Below are 19,767 nucleotides of genomic sequence, written 5' to 3' on the forward strand. Positions count from 1 at the left end.
TAGTGGTTTAATTCATTTATATTTTGAACAGTTTTTTATGTGAAGTGATTCAGAAGACTTGGAAATATTTACCAGCTGGTTGTCAAAATCTTTTCTGGCCACTTTGTGGCAGACTTTTCTGGCCTACCCAGGAGGTACATTATGCCGTAACCAGTTTTGTTGTAGTGCAGTGGATGCAGATGGGTAGCAAGTCAATGGCAAGTCCATAGTTGTTGTGCATGTCAATGACAAAACTTTGCTGCCTACATTTTAATGCACCATGTTCTAGTTACCCATATATTAATTGTCCTATGTTGGATCCCTGTCCATCTACCTCAAATCTCTCTAAATGATCCATGGCCCTGACAATTGCTATCTTTGGAGACTTTCTAAAATTTGGCAGATCTCACATCTATCACATCTCCATTTTTAATTTCTTTCCCATGGCAATGTGCTTTGATCTGAACAGCCCTTAAATTATGGGATTACTTTCCAATCTCTTCAACCTCAATATTTCATAATTTAAAGCATCCCTCTGTGACCAAGATCATCTTTGCTAATTTCTGTATCTGTTTTTTGATTATGTTCTGTTGAGGTCCCTGAGAAGTATCACCAAATGGTAGTGTCTGATTAGCATTATTCAACTTTTGATTTACTTTAACATCCTGTTGGTAATATGGAACAATTATACAATTAGATGAAGTAATAGCTCTTAAAGTTTATAATTAGCCAAAAGTTCCCTCATCTAACTGGATAGTTACATAATGGCCCATAACCACAGGCAATTATGTACTTGTGTACCGCAGTCTTGTACTTGTAAATAAATAACCATATGTATCTTTTACTTAGTTAAAAGCTTGTTAATTCTTGACCCAGTTAGGTATGAACAGGACCCATGAATTGTCCTGTGGGTGTGCAACCTGCTAGACAAAAAAAATCAATGATTTAGCCATGAATTTGTATATGGATATAAATCTTTGTCTCGTGTATTTATGACATCATACTTCAGTCCAATTATGGACAAAAAAAGAAATTCTTTGTCCAACTTTATGGTTCAATTAAACTTTTCATAAGGTGCTCAAGTAAGAACTGTTAGTGCCGTGGATGCTCTAACACATTCAACATTAAGTGCTTGCAAACACACAAGCAGAAAACAATTGTCTGTTGTCGTTCAGTTTTATCTTCAAACTCACACAAGCCCTGTCAAATGCATGCTATAGGGCAGCTTGAGATTGTGTGTCCTGATGCTTCTCACTCGCTTCACGTATGCCAGGTTCCTTGCACCTCAAATATTGTCCGACAATGATGATACCAGGTTCATGTTACACTTTCTGTCTGGTAAAAGTAACAGAAAATCGATGTAAATATTGGAGAGACAGCATAAACATCCATTTGAGCTGTTTTTTTGGAATTTCTTGATTATTGATCTGCCAAAATTTACAGTAAGACATTATAAGAAGCTTACTGGTAATTCTGGGGTAGAAATTCACCCTGGAAGTAGGCTATATGGCTTTCATCAGCTATGGTTCCATAGGTTTAATCCAGTCCTACCCCTTCCTGGACATGCACAAAGATTGAGGAGATGCCACACCAGTGGAAATGTAACTTCTTGGATTGGACACTTAATGTTTTAAGCAATTTTATGCCAAATACACTTCAAATAAAACTAACACCTTGTAACATTGAATGCTCACGTACAGCTGGATTGGAGCTCTGGGAAAGTGAAGTGGTAAATATTGTGTGCTAATATTATTGCTTATACAATTTAGAAGGCCAATTATTATATAGCTTTATTATCTCATCAATATTTCTTGATCCTACATAAAAAATACCATATTGTTACAGTACGGAAACACGCCATCTCAGCCCCTCTAGTCTATAAGTGATCTCCTCTAGTCCCACCTACCTTCACTCTGCCCATAACCCTCCAAACCTCTCCCATCTAAGCACCTATCGAACTTTTCCTTAAATGATAAAATTGACTTTGCTGCAGCCACCTCTTCCAGAAGACCATTCTATTCCACCACCACTCTCTGAGTGAAGAATTTCCCTCTCATGTTACTTTTAAACTTTTGCCCCCCCCCCCCCCAACTCTTAGCTCGTGACCTCTTGTTTGAATCTCATCTACCCTCAAGGGAAATAGCATATTCACATCTACTCTATCTATCGCTCTCATAATTTTAAATACCTCTATCAAAATCCCCACCCCCCCCAACCTTCTATGCTTCAATGAATAAAGACCCAGTCTAATCAATCTTTCTTTATAATCTAGATTCTGAAATCCAGGCAACATTTTAGTAAATCTTCTCTGCACCCTCTCTACCTTATTGATATCCTTCCTATAATTTGATGACCAGAAGTGCACACAGTATTCCAAATTCGACCTCAACAATGCCTTGAATAGTCTAAACATCACTTCCCAACTCCTATATTCCATGCTTTGATTTATAAAGGCCAGCATATCAAAACCCTTCTTCACCACTCTATCCACATGAGATTCCACTTTCAAAGAACGATGAACTGTTATTCCAAGATCTTTCTGTTCCTCTGCATTCCTCAATGCCCTCCCCTTCACTGCATATGTCCTTTTTTGATTATTCTTCCCAAAATGAAGTATTTCACACTTATCTACATTAAACTCTATCTGCCAGCTTTCAGCCCACTCTTCTAAACAGGCCAAATCCTTCTGCAGTCCCCGAAAATCATCCTCACTATCCACAACTCCACCTATTTTTGTATCATCCGCATATTTACCAATTCATTTTACCACTCCATCATCCAAATGATTAATGTAAATGACAAATAACAAGGGACCCAATACCGATCCCTGAGCCACACCGCTTGTTACTGGCCCCCATCCTGACAGACAGTTATCCACCATGACTCTCTGGGATCTACCTTCTAGCCACTTTGAACCCATTTGACTATCTCAAAATTAATATCTTGCTCCCGAACCTTCCTTACCAACCTTCCATGTGGAACCTTATCAAAGGCCTTACTGAAATCCATATAGACAACATCTACTGCTCTACCCTCATCAACATTCCTAGTCACCACCTCAAAAAATTCAACAAGATTTGTCAAACGTGACCTTCCACACACAAACCCATGTTGGGTGTTCCTGATCAGACCCTGTCTCTCTAGATACTTTTATATATTATCTCTAAGAATATTTCCATTAGCTTACTGACCACCGACGTCAAACTTACAGGCCTATAATTGCTAGGCTTACTCCTCAAACCCTTTTGAAACAAAGGAACCACGTGTGCGATATGCCAATCCTCCGGCACTATGCCCCCCTATAATGACTTTTGAAAAGTCACTGTCAGAGCCTCCATTATTTCTTCCCTAACACCTCAAGGTCCTGGGGAAGATCCTGTTAGGACCCGGAGACTTATCCACCTTTATATGCTTCAAAAGCTCCAACACCCCTTCTTTCCTAAACCCTACATTTTCCATAATTACCCCTTTTGCTTCTCTTATCCTACATGATTTCATATTCTTTTCCCTAGTGAATACCAAAGAGCTCATTCAATATCTCCCCCATCTCATTCTGCTCCGCACACATTTGTCCGCTCTGATTCTCTAAGGGACCAATTTTATCCTTCATTCTCCTTTTGCTATTAACATATTTGTAAAAACTCTTCGGATTTACTTTTACCCTGTTTGCTCTAGCCACCTCGTACCTTCTTTTCACCTTCCTAATTTCTTTCTTAAGATTCTTTTTACAATCAATGTATTTTCCAAGCATCTTGTTTACACCTTGTTTTTTATATTTAATATAGGCTTCCCTTTTTATTTGAACCAAATTTCTAATCTCCCTTTAAAACCATGGCTTTCTTGAACTTTTGGCTCTGCCTTTTATCCTAACAGGAACATAAAGATTCTGTACCCTCAAAATCTCACCTTTAAAAGACTTCCTCTACCTCCTTCCCATAAAACAAATCAGCCCAAACCACTCCTTGCAAGTCCTTTCTCATCTCTTCAAATCTAACTTTTCCCCACTCAAAATCTTTGGACCAGACCTATCCCTTTTCATAATTATATTGAAACTAATGGTACTATGATCACTGAATCCGAAGTGCTCCCCAACGCATAACTCTGTCACCCGCTCTATCTCATTCCCCAACAATAGATCCAACACTGCCCCTTCTCTAGTCAGTACCTCAACGTCTTGTTGCATCAAACTATCCTGCACACATTTTACAAATTCTAATCCATCTAGCCCTTTCACAGAATGTGTTTCCCTGTATTAATTCTCAACCGTGTGACTATCTTTCTCAATTAAAATCATTTTCAAATAGTTACCATCAATAATAAAGAAAGAAAATATTTACATAATACCTGTCCCTTCTTTAGGGCATGCCAAAAAGCTATTTTTTTCTGTTTCCACACCCCTCTTCCTTCATAGGAACAAGTCTGATGATATGCTAATGCCTTGGCACTCAAACAGAAGCTGGTTTGAATTTCTGGATAAATACTGTGGCAGTAGTTGAGGTTTGATCGTTACTTCTGATGAAAGAATGGTATGCTCTACCGGCCAGGTTTTATACACTTGGTCTCTGTCAGTCTTTGAATTCACACCAAGCCACCACCCCCACAATATAGTGAAACATGTTGGTTGCAATCCAGAAGGCATTGATATAGCTAATATGCTATGTAAAATGGTCAATGGATAAATTGGTATCCAATGCACAAGAAGGCAAATTGGAGTATTTATAGATGTGTTTAACACTGTTTAATGATTTTTAAGTGGAAGAGGAGTCCATAGGATCATTTTCTTCAATGTTAGTTGGCAGCTGCTTTTTATTAAGGTAAATGGAAAATAAGAAATATTAGACAACAGTGTCCCTGTATACCACTTAGAGATGGAAACAGCTTGTATTTATCTGTTCGCAGATTAGGCTCTTCCCATGCACTGAAATACTTAAAAGTGCATTCACTGTTGTACAACATATCCAAAAGCAACAGCTATGGATCCTGAAAACCACAGTACAATAATAACTAGTCAAAGTACTTTTGGTGTGAAGAATATTGAAGACCTCTTTCTTCAACATGACACATGATTTTTATTGACCAGAAAAATTGTAGGAGTCTTGTATCTTTAAAAAATGGTACTCGCTGATGATATTGTACTGACTTGTTAGACTACATTATGCACTAGACGTATTGAAGCTCGTAGAATGGTTGGTGTTACCTTTAGATTTGTCCAACAGTACCTTGTGTGACAGTTTATGTTATATTTTATATTGTGTGTGTATGTGTGTGGATATATATAAATATGTAAAAATCTTCTTAATATTTGTTTATTTATTTATTTTATATATTTATATATATATATATATAGGAGATATATTGTTGCAATTTTTTTAGTTTAGAACACTTATAGATACAAACACTTCAAAACCGATCTCATGTAAAAATGCTGGAGCTCTGCTCAAGCTAGACAGTCCAGGCTCTGGGTGCCTTTGCAGAAACTTTGAAGAATGCCTGTAAGGACTTCACAAGTAGGTGTTAATTGGACATGCTGTGGAGTAATGGATTATTGTTTTGGAAAGCAGCAGATGAACAAACTCAGAAGATTAGGTCCGTCAGGAGCCACAGTTTGTCTGAGTGCAGTTGGCTGTTCTAAGAGTGTTTTCTCTGTGTGTGTGAGAGAGAGAGAGAAATGAGTTCTACAGTTCAGCAGTAGCAATAGCTGGTTTGGGAACATGTCAAGCTGACAAAGCTTGTGGAGAAACCACATTTTGAAGCCGCGTTGTAAGTTCTTAGTTCAGCCTGGCCAAAGCCCTTATGGTCCATACAAGAGGAGATGGCTGGCTGTATAATGTTTCATTTGAAATAAGGGAAACAAAAAGGAACTCTGTGGTGAACTGAAAGAAAGAGGATATCATCTGGAAAACCCTGATGGGGCAAGTTTCTTTGGCAAGACACTGAAGTGGCTGATCCAAAAGGAATCAGTTGTGGGTGCCCAACAAGCAACAAATCTCTCTTTGAAAAGTGACAAGAACCTTCCTGAGTGGTAACCATTTACTTTTCAAGCATCAAAGCTTGGTGAAATTCATAAATGTTAAATTCTGTGCATAGTATAAGAATTGCCTGCAACCAGTGAACGTGGAGGAGAGAGAAGTGAGATTGGACTGTGAATCAAAGAACTTTTCTGCACTTAGACATATGTTACATTGGTGTGCGCTTAGAATTAGAAGGGGTTAAGTTAGGTTAAGTTAATAGTAATAAGTTAAATTTTGATCCTGTTTTCATGTTTAAAGATAATTAAAAACAACTTTTGTTTAAATAACTATTTGTTTTGGTGAATTTCTATTGCTGCTGGGTTTTGGGGTCCTCTGGGCTCATAATATTTGTATCCAGATTGGAGTAGGTGAGGGTCCAACTGAAAAGACGTTTAGTGCAAAAGACTGATAATAATGTAATAAAAATATTTGAAAAAATGTTTTTTTTAAATTGTGCATGGAACATAAGCTCCTTTTAAAATCTGATGGAAACACAAATTCATTCAGTACTAGGTTTAACTGAAAAAGGCCCAGTCAAGAAGTTAACATTCTTGGCACAGAATTACTAATGTTTCATTAACAAGATTGTATGATTACCTTTGGCTCAGGCTGAAGTGCTTACAGTATAATAGCATGAATGGCAAAATATCAGTGGAAGAAAGGCCATCATAGACCAGTGTTTTTGCTCCTCATTTATGTTTTATTTCATTGGCAGGTGTTTGGATTTCCAACTGATCTCCCCATTCGAATGCCTGCTTTAGATTCAGAGGAGTATCTATTTGATCGAATGAGGTAATACTTGAAATTACAATATTTATGTAGGAATTAAAATGTACAAATGTAGTCATGTGTACTGTATTCATATTTGTTATTAAAATAGTTCTGTAATTTCATCAATGTGTCAACTGTTCTTAGGATGTGTACACTGGTAATTTTGGAACATTATGCAATAAATGCAGCTAGCAATACTATATATTAAGTAGTACTTTATTTTCCAGCAGGAGTGTAGAATTAGACCCAAACTATGCAGGGTTTGATGGGTCAAATGATGATATTAGCAGAATAGAGAGTCTGATCAGAACTACTATCTGAAGACTTTTAGCTGTTGAATGAGACTTCAAAATAGCACCATGTTTGTGAAAGTCAGACCCTTATGCAGGTGATGAGTGGCTTGCTTTCAGTGGAGTCAAGATCAGAAAATAAATTGTCGTCTTGGACAGAGAGATGCGCAAGTAATCAAGAATCCTCAAAGGGGCTAATATTTGTGGCATTTACTTTTATATGAACTTGATCTTTTTTATATTGCTAGGATTGAATATCTGATTTGATATTTTATTCTCTGTTTTACAATAGTTCATTTGAGTATGTATTGGAAGCCTCCAAGTCTCTTAAACAGAAAACAGGTGATGGGACTATGACATACCTGAATAAGGGACAGTTTTATCCCATCACACTCAAAGAATTGAGTGCCAATAAAGAAATGCTTCACCCAGTCAGTAAAGTCAGAGTAAGTTGTTAATGACACTGTGTAAGAATTTCATTTATCATTTATGGTAATAAGTTTGATTTGTTAACTGCTTGTAATGTAGAACAATTTTATTAAAGAAGCTGACGCTGAAGTCGAATCTTTACAGTCTTTGAGAGAAGCATCTGTGGTAACATACACCTTTGTAAGTGAAGTAGATTTTGAGATTGTATGACTGAAAATTAGTGAGAACAATTCATCAACTTTCTTGGCATTCTTCGATGTTGCTGATTGCTATCATTCATTTCCCTCAGAGTGATTTTTTTTATATTAAAGGATTATAAATATATATCTGAATAAAATCTAGAGTGTGATGCATTTCTGTAACAGTTCTGGGTTAAATTGCACTAGATAGAAATTTAATTGGATACTTTCTCTTTCATCAACGATAAGATATCCTTGTTGAATGCTAGCATTATGGTGTTATTCCCCATGCAAATGGTTTCGGATGTTGCTTAGGAAATTGGATTCAATTAAAGAAATGTTCCAACATGCATTTTGTGTGCATTCCTGGGATGCAAGTTGAACAGATCTCAGGCAAACACTGGTAATTTGACTTGGATAGGTTCGTTATAATTACTTTGCAGCTCTCCCAGCAGTCCCACCCACTCTACCCTGTCTTTCCCCATGCTACTTATCACTGTGCCCCAGCAGGCCACCCCTCCTTTTTTTTAAATTTTTTTTATTTTTCACACTATAAACCATATTGACCAAGATACATACAGACATTTTTCTTCTTAAATAAATAGTGTCATTTTCTCCTCCTTTATCCCCCCTCCCTTCCCTCCCTCCCTCACCCCCTTCCCCATTTATTTGAAGTTCAATCTATAAGATACATTAAACCCGTTAAACAATGTTGTCACAATAAAAATAAACAAGAAATTTTACTGAGTCAGTTCTTTTCGTTATCTTCTCCTTCTGTCATTTTACAGGCCACCCCTCCTTCACGACCTCCAGAATCTGATCAGACTTTTGATATCCTACCTTCAAACCTGAATTAAGCCAATATCCGGTTTTTCAATTTTCTCCACTCTCTGAAGCAGAGCAGAATTTGAAGGAGAGCTTGTGAGAGTCTGATAGGAACACCCAGTTTGCTGGGGCTCAGATGCTCTTGAATTTTACAATGGCGTACTCAAAATATCTCCAGTGCACTATGCTCCTCCCTTCAATCCCAGGGATTTCTAGGCCATCATACCATATCCATTTAAATAGTTTTGGAGAAGTTTCCACTTTGTTATTGTAATAAATACTAACAGTGACTATTTATTCCCATTTTAGAGTGTGATAATGGTTGTTTTTGGTGATGACAAAATCCGGGATGAGCAACTCAGGCACTGGAAATATTGGCACTCTCGACAGCATACTGCAAAGCAACGCTGCATTGACATTGGTATGTAACAATTAACTTATTTTTCTTCAGATGTGAATGAACCACTCTGTTGAAAGAACTACCGATCTTGTTGTTATTGCACCTCCATGGACTAGGACTTTTGTTGTTGTCCCTGTAATCGTAATGGTTCACCAGGGAAAATAAGGCATTGGTATCCCTTTGATGCACTTGTGGGTTGTTTACTGTGGGATGAACTAAAACAGTGCATGAATATGCTGGAAGATTCTTGAAGTGAAGATCTGGTCATCTTTATAGCCAACAGCAAACCCTGACCTCAGGGTTATCACAGACATTGTTGCTAAAAGGTGCAAAGGTCAGAGACGACCAGTCTTGAGAAATGTGACATTCAGTACATTCCTGGAAAGATATGCCTGTCCCTGTGAGATTGATAAAGTGTCTGAAGAAAGGTGGCCTCTCCTAATTTCTCAGAAATCCACTGCAGCTCACCCGATTTGTTACTAATCTTTTGCTGCTTGGTTTTATAGAAAATGCATCCTCACCATCAGGCATCATTAGTTAGTGGAAAACAATTAACAGCTAAAAATCAGCAACATGCACTTTCCAGCCCCTAAGATTTGAAACAAATGCCACTGATGTGAGTGTCTGCAACTTTTCAACTGTTTAATACTACTGAATCTAACCCATTTACTTTCTGGGGCCATTTATTACCCCCATCTTTGTTTTAAACTTGCATTGGGATCAGAATTTCAGCAGAAGATCTTGATTTGCAAGCAATCCACAATGTTGTAGGGCAGCCATTTTTAAGCTATGCCCCACCTCACCCCAGCCAGGACTCTGCTCAAAGTTTATGGGCCTCTTCACTATGAAGCAATCAGGTTTTGGTTTCATCTGTAATTCTCTCCTACCGACTGCATAAAAAAATATTTATATTACGTGAGGTGAAAATAAAACTAGGCATTTACTTAAATCTGCCGGGACTCCAGGGGTGTTGTAGGGTCCTCACTGAGAATGGCTGCTGTAGAGAAACCTCATCTACAGACAATTCATCCCCACATCCACAGAGCTGAAGGTATTTTTTATCTTGTGGTTGTTCTCTGGTTCAACTATTGTTTCATTCTTCAATTTTCAGATTTCAAATTTATTGTCAGAGTACATACATAACATCACATACCCTGAGATTCTTCTTTCTGTGGGCCAGGTAGAATTACCACTTATTGGTAGTCCAATAAAAACTGTACACAATGCATGCATGTAATCAATTTTAAAAAATGTAAACAAACTGTACAACATAGAGAATTTTTTAAAAAATCAATAAAATGCATAAGTAATGAGTCCCTGATTGAGTTTGTTCTTGAGGAGTCTGATGGTGGTGGGGTAGCAACTGTTCCTGAACCTGGTGGTGTGAGCCTTGTGGCACTTACAGTAAGCCTCCTCCTTCCTAATGGATTCAGTGAGAACAGAGTGTGCTGAGTGCTGTGGATCCTTGATGATTGCTGCTGCTTTCCCATGGCAGTGTTCCCTGAAGATGTTCTCAGTAGTGGGGAGGGTTTTGCCTATGATGTCCTGGGTTGTGTCCACTACCTTTTTGGAGGGCTTTACGCTCAAGGGTATTATTGGTGTCTCCATACCAATCTTAATGCCATATTTAATCCTGAATTTAGCTTTGAACACATATTTTCATGGCACAGTTAGGTAGCAGTCAGTGTGAAGCTATTACAATGCCATTGACACAGGTTCGAATCTGGTGGTGTCTGTAAGAAGTTTGTATGTTATCTCTGAGTTTGCGTTAGCTTCCTCTGGATGCACTGGTTTCCTCCCATTTTCCAAAGATGTACAAGATTGGTAGGTTAATTGGTCACATGGGTGTATTTGGTTGGTATAGGCTTGTGGGCTGGAAGGGCCGGTTACCTTGATGTATCTTTAAATTTTAAAAAATGGTCAAACTGGTCATTTTTGTATCTGTGACAGTCTCTGCTTCAACTAATGAGCTGCTATAATTATTCTCCTCTGGACATATTAGCCAATTAACTTTCATCCATACTCCTTAAATATGATGTCAGCTAAAGCTGTTGTCTAAAATCCCATTTCCCTTCATATCACCCGCCTTCTGTGGACTCGCGAAGATTCCTGGTTACGCAATGGTACACTTTTAAAATTTTCCTTGTTTTGGATTTGCTCTGTAATCTCTCCTCTATCACTGTAATGTCATTTCAACTCCAAGGGACTGCCTGATTAGCAGAAAATAATTTCCTTCTGCCCTGCAACCCTCCAGGATGTCTGAGAAGCCTGTTGCCAATTGTGGAACGTAATCACTCCAGTACTGACATATATGTCTTCTAAAATTCTCTGTCTCTCTTCCTTTCTTAAAATATTTTGTTAAGCTTAATAAAAACCCTTTACACATAAGTCAAATCATATCATATATATGTCACATAACAACTGAAAATTAGAAGCAGAACCATAATTATTGCATAATTTACTTTCTAAGGGCACCAAATTCTATAATTATAATTAAATCATAACTAATCTACCCCCTCCCTCTAAACAAGGTTATCTGTATATATTGTAAATATGAATTGAATGATGGCCCCCAGACACCAGACAGAGAATCCCCAGCGCATCTACAGTACTTAAATCCTCAGATTATGATAAAAATCCATGAATGGGCCCCTCATCCTATCAACTTCAGACTTTGCATCTTTATTATTATATCTAATTTTTTTTCCAAACTTAAATAAGACATGATATCATGTAACCATTGAATACGAGTGGGTGAAACAATGTCTTTCCACTTCATCAAAATTGCTCATCTAGCTATCAACAAAGCAAAAACTAAGATTCTCTTTCCGGATTGAGGACAGAGATATATCCTCTTCTAGAGAAAAACCAAATGAAGCAATCAAAAGACTTGGTTCTAATTTAGTCTTAAGAATCATTGATAAAAGTTTGGAAAATCTCTTCCCAAAAATGTTCTAAGTTCAGACACTCCCAAAACATATGAATCAATTAAGCTTCACAAATTTTACACTTATCACATAAAGCAAAATTACCTCGAATAAAAAGATCTTTAAAACTTTTAATGCCTAATTCCTTAAAACCTATATCTAACAAAGAAGGTTGGAAAAGATGATTCATTGCAATAGAAGTGACAAAAGAAAAGGTATGATAACCAAAAAATTTCCTAAATTGTGGTCCATATCTTTAATCTATGCCTCATTATTGGGTTACTAGTCAATTTAGAAAAAACTAAAAGGTAAAAATGAACCTAAAATAGCCCACATAGGTGTCTTTTTAGAAAAATTCAATTCCATTTCTACCATAAAGGGTGATCAGCTAACTTATCAAAATGTAACAATAAGATTAAATTACTTATATTGGCTGCCCAATAATAGAATCTAAAGTTTGGTAGTGTTAATTTCATTTTTTGGACACAGGTGTAAAAGTGACTGAAGAGTCTCATGTCAGGCAGCATCCTTGGGGGCAGTCTGTTTCAGTTTGAGTCCCTTTTTCAAACTAAGATGGGAAGGGGAGATAGCAAGCATTAAAAGAAGGGGGAGGGGAAAGCAAGGGGCCAAAAGGATATTAGATAGATGAAAGTAGAAGAAGTGGAGTAGAGGTCGAGACCACTGAACAAGGGGGTGAATGAAAAAGAATACTGGAATGGTCTGGGAGAATGGGACAGGTGGAAACAGTGGGACAGAATTAAGGTGAAGTGATGTCAAATTGGCAAATTCAATGTTCATGCAGTTGGAGGCTACCCAAATGGAATATGATATGCGGTTCTTCAAGTTTGCATTTGGCCTCACTCTTGCAATGGATGAGGCTGAGGACAGACAAGCCTGTGTGGAAATGGGGAAGGGATTCAAATACCTGGCACAGGAGGACAGAGCACAGGTGCTCAACAAAGCAATTGTTTAATCTGTGCTTGGTCTCACCGTGTTGTAGACGAAGTTGGACGGGGGACATCTGAAACTCTGCCTTACCAAGAAGATCTGTTTATGCATCTGGAAGGAAGTGAGATCTCCTAATGGGATAAAAAAAAGACTATGACAATTTACCTTATTTATACCTCTCATGATTTTATAAACCTCTATTCTCCTTTAGACTCCACTGCTCCAGGGAGAAAGGTCTCAGCCTATCCAATCTCTCCTTGTAATTCAAGCCTAAAAGTCTCAGTAACACTCTTGTGAACCTTTTCTCCATCTTTTCCAGCTTAATGTTATATCTTTATGTCAGGGTGACCAAAACTGTGCACAATACACAGTCTCAGTGATATCTTGTACAGTTGTAACATGACATCACTGCTCGGGAACTCAACGCCCTGAATAATGAAAGCAAACACCTTCTTCACAACTCAATCAGCGACACCACTTTTGTGGAGCTACTAAATGTATCTGTACCCCCAAGTCACTGTTCTATAACACTCCCCATGGCCCTGCCATTCACCATGTAAGTTCTGCCCTGGTTCAATCAGCCTTGTACAAGTTAAATTCCATCTGCCATTCCGTGACCCATTTTCCCATTTTATCTACATCCTGTTTAATCTAAGAAAACTTTCTTCACTGCTCTCTAAAACACCAATTTATTAACCATTTATTAACACTGTCATCCAAATTGTTAATATAGATGATAATCAATAGAGGACCCATACCAATGTCTCTGGCACACAATTGATGACCAGCTTCCAAGCTGAAAAGCAACTTTCCCCTCTCACCCTCTGGCTTCAACCACCAAGTCAATTTTGTATTCATAATCCCCTCTATCAACTCTTCTTGTTACATCCTCAAAGAATTTAAGGAATTTTTTTGAACATGACACTGTTAATAAAATCATGGTGACTTGGTTTAATTATTTTCAGGTTTCCAATATGATTAGATCATTCCTCTTCAGTTATAGACACAAAGGTATTGTGCATTAATAGCTGTTAAACTAGCTGGCCTGTAGTTCCATGCCTTCTGCCTTTCTCATTTTGTGAACAAGGAGGTCACATTGGCTGTTTTCCAAACATCCAGTAGCCACCCAGAGATTAATTAGTCTATTATGAAACATTTCTTCCAATGGATTCATTATCTCTGGACCCACTTCCTTTAAAACCTTAGCATTCAGGTCTTTGGGATTTGGCTACTTTAGTCCCAGAATTTCTCTAATACTTTCAACCTTGTAATTTGGATTTTTGTAAATTCCACCATGTTATCTGAAAATAACCCATCTGCCATCTGAGGGATGCAAGGAAAGTCTTCCTTGTATCCTGATGCAACCACTGTCTATGCAGAGGAGTATGTAGGCAAAGTTAGTGGTTGTCCTTGCTTCCCTGTCAGTCAATGTCCTCAGTTGCAGGACGAAGGGGGAAAAAAGTCTGGTAGTGATTAAAAATGCCTCATTTTGCCATGTTAAATTCTTAATCTTCACAACAAATGATGTCTGACCTTGGAAATTTGCTTTGGGTTTTGGAATGCTGTAATAATCTGTCAAAAAGCAGCTAATCCAACTAGGAATCTCCCCAAGTAAGGAAATGTTAAATTTTCCAGCTTTAAGAAACTTTTCTGCAGAAAAACACAAAAGTTCATCAAACTTAAATAATATTAGAACTCACACAATGCAATAAAGGGTCCATGTTGACCTATTTGGCCTATTGAATTGTAAGCGTTGAAGAATGATATACTGAATGAGGAAGTTGGTGGGATGAAAAGTGAGGAGCAATGTGTTGTAGTAGTGGATGAATGAGGAACAACGTGATAGCAGGAAGATCACTAGTTTATTTTGCTTTTGACTGTTAGAGTTGATTTTGATTTGTCTTTTATCTCTACACTTGGCCCAGGACTCTCTCTGGTGCTTTGGTTGTCTCCTTTAGCTTCATAAGGAAGTATATGTGGGTTGGGCGAGGTGCGTACTTACTGCGTGGAACTCAAGGCGATGTGTTGTGCAGGCATAAGATCCTGGATCTTAATGATGTTGGCAGAATTCCAGAAAGGAGATCAGATTACTTCTGTAAATTCCATGGATTGGCTTTTGTGAATAAATTATTTCCCCCCCCCAAAGGATCAATGAGCATTGAGTAATGAGAGTACACTGGCTGTCATCAGTGTGGATAAATATCTGGCTACAGTTTGGAAGAAGTCTAAAATTGTGCTGAAGGGTAAATTTAACCCAGGAAGTATTATGGCTTTGGAGTTCAAGGGGGATATCTAATCCTGATCTTTAGGTGCTTCATAAACAGACACGTATGCAAATTCCCTTATTTCCTCAATTTTTAACTGCTGAAAGACCACAGAGTTTTGCCTTGCAACCTAACACCAATAACAAGGCTCTAATAATTATAGGTTTGTCAAAGCTGATTGCCATGCAAGGCGTCAGTAAATATTGTTGCAATTCCAAGCAGCTGAGTTTAACCTGAATGCTTTGTGTTTCCTGTAAAATCTCAAATTGATTTCCCAACAGAAATTTACATTTGAAAGTAAAGGTAGGCACAGTGGAACCTGCCTCTAACCCTCCTGAAAGTCTTGCAAAGCCTTGATATAAGATTATATGATTCATGGGCAAGAGATCTTGCCCATAAATTATTTTCTGGTTGGTAACACTAAAGCCCCAATTCATTGTATTCTACCACAGAAACATATTACATTTATATGGGCTGTAGACCTGAGATGAATTTTGAGGCAGTAAAACATGAAGATCTGCAGTCATTATGATTGTAGTAAAAGCACATAAATGCTGGAGGAACTCCGCAGGTCTCGCAGCACCCAGAGGAAGTAAAAATGTATTACCGACATTTCAGGCCTGAGGCCTTTCTCAAGGTTATTTCGGTGAAAGCCATGAAAAAATGTTTTACAGTTCCCCAGTTTACAAATATAAGAATGAGTTTCCATAAAGTTGCATTCAAATAGCTGATATATGTACATGCTCCTATGAACAGCAGAATAGGATTCTTTATACATTCAGTGATTGTCTTTTCTTATGTGTATTTGATGCCATCCTTCACAGTACTGTGGAGATATGATTACCATTTTGAGTGATTGCTCTGTATTTTCTGACATGGATAAAATCCTCTGTTAAATGAAACCTGTGCATGACCCAGGGACAGCCTGTAGAAAATTTGGACCACATATTAAGTGACTAATTTAATTTTAAGAAATGCATATTGCTAATTGTGTGAGGGGGTGTCTCTGGAGTGTTGGTAGCCTCCTTGACACTGGGTTAACATCTACTTTAGACAGTTAACACCTCCTTACCCTCCAGCTCTCTCAGACTATTGGAACAATGTTATGGGCACTACCCCAAGGCCCTCAGCTTTGAAACTTCAAATTTGGAATAAGTAGTTCAGACACCATGGCCTAATTCGACCAGACTTGCCAGAGGGTGCCAATTGTCACATACTTAATGAAGTTTTAAGACCTCTATGAAAATCAAATAAGTCTGAGCAGCAGTGCAGTCTGACATGAATACAGGGAGCCTTGCAATTCTTCCAAAACCATTTTCATACTCTTCCATCTCTTAGAATGTTAAAACTCAAGAAAGCATTAGCATGCAAGTAAGTACCTGTGGCAGCAGTAAGCCTAAACAAATACACTCACTACCAGATAAAATTAAACACAACATCTACTGAAAGAAAGAAAAACTCGGTATGGAAATTTTAATTACGGATGCCCTGGAGGCTGAGGGTGAACTTTTGTTATGAATTTAACTGTTTCAAATTCAATATATGTTTTTACTGAGCACTTTGTAGACTCAAATTATGAATTTGTGTTCAGACTTCACAAATTCAAGATTCCTTTATTGTCATGCTATAATGTGATAGCGCAGAATATGTAATATTACACAAAATTGCCTTCTGCCTGCAGTAAGACAAAGTCGCCATTAATGCTGCCCAGCATCCCATACAAAAAAAAGAGAAAGATAAGCAAAAGAGAGTCCCTTCAGAGTTGCTGAGTGACCATAGATTTGTCTCCAGAGCTCCTGCATCCTCTTGCAGCTGCAGACACCTGTTTGATCCATCAGCAATGCAAGCTCCAGGAGACTTAAAAAGACCTACTTAAAAAGTGCCTACTTCTGTCCTTCCTGCATAGAATATTTCATGCTAGGGTTGCTAGTTCAGAAACATCACCTGGTAAATAAATTATTTTCCACGTGATGTGACGAGTGACAATATGGTGATTCAGTGTGCTATTCGGACAATGGCAAGACTTCCTTGGACTATATATGGCAAACCTTAAACAGTTTAAAATGGTTCACTAAAGCTTTTAAAAATTGTATGGAATGAGCAGCTCTTTGTTTCTATTCTTCTGCAGCTGATTACAAAGAAAGTTTCAACACAATTAGTAATATTGAAGAAATCGCTTACAATGCCATCTCCTTTACTTGGGACATCAGCGATGAAGCTAAGGTAGGACACTTCTCTGCAAAGTGACATGATTCAATTTCAGGCTTTCTCCAGATTAGTGGGTGCAAGTATGAATAATAACCTTTGTCACTGCCATGATCCAAGAGGTCATTACTTGGGTGGCACAGATGGCGTAGCGGTTAGTATAACGCTGTTTCAGCGCCAGCGATTGGGACCAGGGTTCAAATCCTGTTCTGTCTGCAAAGAGTCTGTATGTTTTCCCCATGTCTGCGTGGGTTTTCCCTCCCTTCAAAATGTACTGGGAGGTTGTAGGTCAATTGAGTGTAATTGAGCAGCACGGGCTTGTGGGCTGAAAGGGCCTGTTACCATGCTATATGTCCAAATAGTTTTTGAAAAATTCAACCGAATCCGGAATTCGAATTCTAAAATAGAGTGAAGGTTTTCTTTCTGTAACTGCCAAATGCCCATCATGTGACAAATTTCAATGCGTTATGTAAATTGCCACGAATTATAATTATTATTGAGTGGATCTTCAGTCTCTGTGGTGTTAGATCCGAGTGGAATTATTGCTGACTGATGTAAAAATACAATGCTGGAAAACCACCTGTAAATTGGAGGAATAGCACTTGATTTTCCGTCTGGGCTCTCTCCAACCCGGATGTCATTAACATCAACTTCAGTTTCTGCTAACCTACCTTCTCCCTCCCTCCATTCTCTTTCCCTTTGTCTTTCTTTCTCCAGCTCTCTACCCTCTTCCCTCATGCTCCTTCCACTCGTCCCACCATTTTGTTTGGGCACCTGTCTACATTTTTCATATCTTGATGAAGGGTTCAAGCCTGCCACATTGGTTATGTATCTTTATCTTTGCTATGTGAAGTACACTGTTTGACCTGCTAAGTTTCTGCAGCATTGTGTCATTATTGGAGAAACTCAGCAGGTCAAGCAACGTACTTTATGAGGCAAAGATAAAGATACATAACCGACATTTTGGATTTGAGCCCCTCATCGAAGTAACTTGATCAACTGACTGATGCTGGCTTCATAAGTCTTGTGGGTATTTGAGGTTTCAGAAATGATGACTGATGATTTCAGGGATGAGAAAACAATTGGTGCCTTCTTAGACGCTGAGGCATTTGGCCAAGCTCAACTGCTTTTACAAACAATTGCTAACATGACCATCCACAATCTATACCTTGTCCCCTTCACCATCTTCATTAATGCTCTTCAAGACAACTGTGAACTTTTAGTACATGTATACAGTATCTGAGAAATTAGTTATTTTCAGTTTTGTTATTTTGGAAAGGTCAAACCTTGCAGGACAAATCATGACCACATGATGGCCATTCAGAAATATGTCTGCACACTTCATGTGCAGAGAGTTTCTTTGAGAAGAGTTTGACAGAGCTTGAATCCAATGCTGTCCAAAAGGAGTTTGCAAGTTCTCCTTGTGACTGTGTTTGTTTGTAGTGATAGAGTGCTCACCACCAGGAGGAATCAGAGATGGAGTTTGTGGCTTCTGGGGAATGCTGTTGCATCTTGTTGCATTCAAGATGGAGGCCTCCACATGAGGTCTGACCTGTGGGTGTTCTGTTTTAATGCTCTTCCCTTAGTTAATAAATCTTACTGTTTAAAAAGAACCCAAGTTTCTCTATTGTAATAAAAGAAGCATCATATGGTACCAGGAGTGGACGAAACACCAGGAGTGTGCTGCTATGCACACAAGTGAAAGAAACAAAGAAACACTACATTGTGCGTAGTGAGTAACAGTCGATATCCACAGAGAAAATATGGAAAGTTTAAAAAACTCCTGATGCCGTAAAATGGACTGGAAATGTTGACCATGAGTGGGAGCTGTTTAAAGAAAGATTCAAGTGATTGGAATCAATAGCCAACCGGATACATGGAAAATTGCAATGCTACTTACTGTGATGGGACCTAAAGCTCTAAAGGTTTTCCACACATTTATTTTTGCCAAGGCAGAAGATCAGAGCAAATATGACAAAATTATTGAGATGTTTGACGATCACCAAAGAAAAATGAAACCATCGAGAGGTACGTGTTTTGCTCATGCACGCAGCTGCAGGGAGAGAGCTTTGATACTTTTTTTAACAGACTTAAAATTAAAAGCAAGAACATGCAATTTTGGATCATTACAAGATTCAATGATCTGTGATCAAATTGTGTTGGAGATTAATGATAAGAGAGGGAGGTTGCTGCAAAAGACAGAACTTACCTTAGCTGGAACTGTGAAGATATGCCACACCAGTGAATTAGCTCAGCAGCATGCAAAAAAGTACAGTGATAATTTAAAAACCAGTGAAAATGAAGGCATAGTCATAGCCACAGGGTCTGGATACTCACATAATCAAAAAATGAGATACAGGGAACAACAAAAAGATGGAGAGACATTCATTTGTAAACAATGCGGCATTAAACATGCGCCAAAGCAATCCCCATCTTATGAAAAAGTCTGTAACAAGTGCAAAGAGCAGAATCACTATGCAAAGTATTCTTTTCACGCTGGTTACAGGCAAACGTCAATTTGATCTGTGAACGTGACATC

At 38.2% G+C, this 19,767-nt stretch overlaps 1 protein-coding gene across 5 annotated transcripts in view; it reads left to right on the forward strand.

Moving 5' to 3' along the window:
• Positions 1-19,767, forward strand: part of grhl1 (grainyhead-like transcription factor 1) — a 157,289-nt gene that overhangs the window by 68,360 nt on the left and 69,162 nt on the right. For all 5 annotated transcript variants that reach the window (XM_069886280.1, XM_069886278.1, XM_069886281.1 and 2 more), the window contains 4 exons: positions 6,706-6,782; positions 7,344-7,497; positions 8,794-8,905; positions 17,152-17,246. In XM_069886280.1, the coding sequence (XP_069742381.1) occupies positions 6,706-6,782; positions 7,344-7,497; positions 8,794-8,905; positions 17,152-17,246 (438 nt within the window). The remainder of the gene's footprint in view (positions 1-6,705; positions 6,783-7,343; positions 7,498-8,793; positions 8,906-17,151; positions 17,247-19,767) is intronic.

Source organism: Narcine bancroftii, chromosome 6, assembly GCF_036971445.1.
Source record: "Narcine bancroftii isolate sNarBan1 chromosome 6, sNarBan1.hap1, whole genome shotgun sequence".
Taxonomy (NCBI): Eukaryota; Metazoa; Chordata; class Chondrichthyes; order Torpediniformes; family Narcinidae; genus Narcine; species Narcine bancroftii.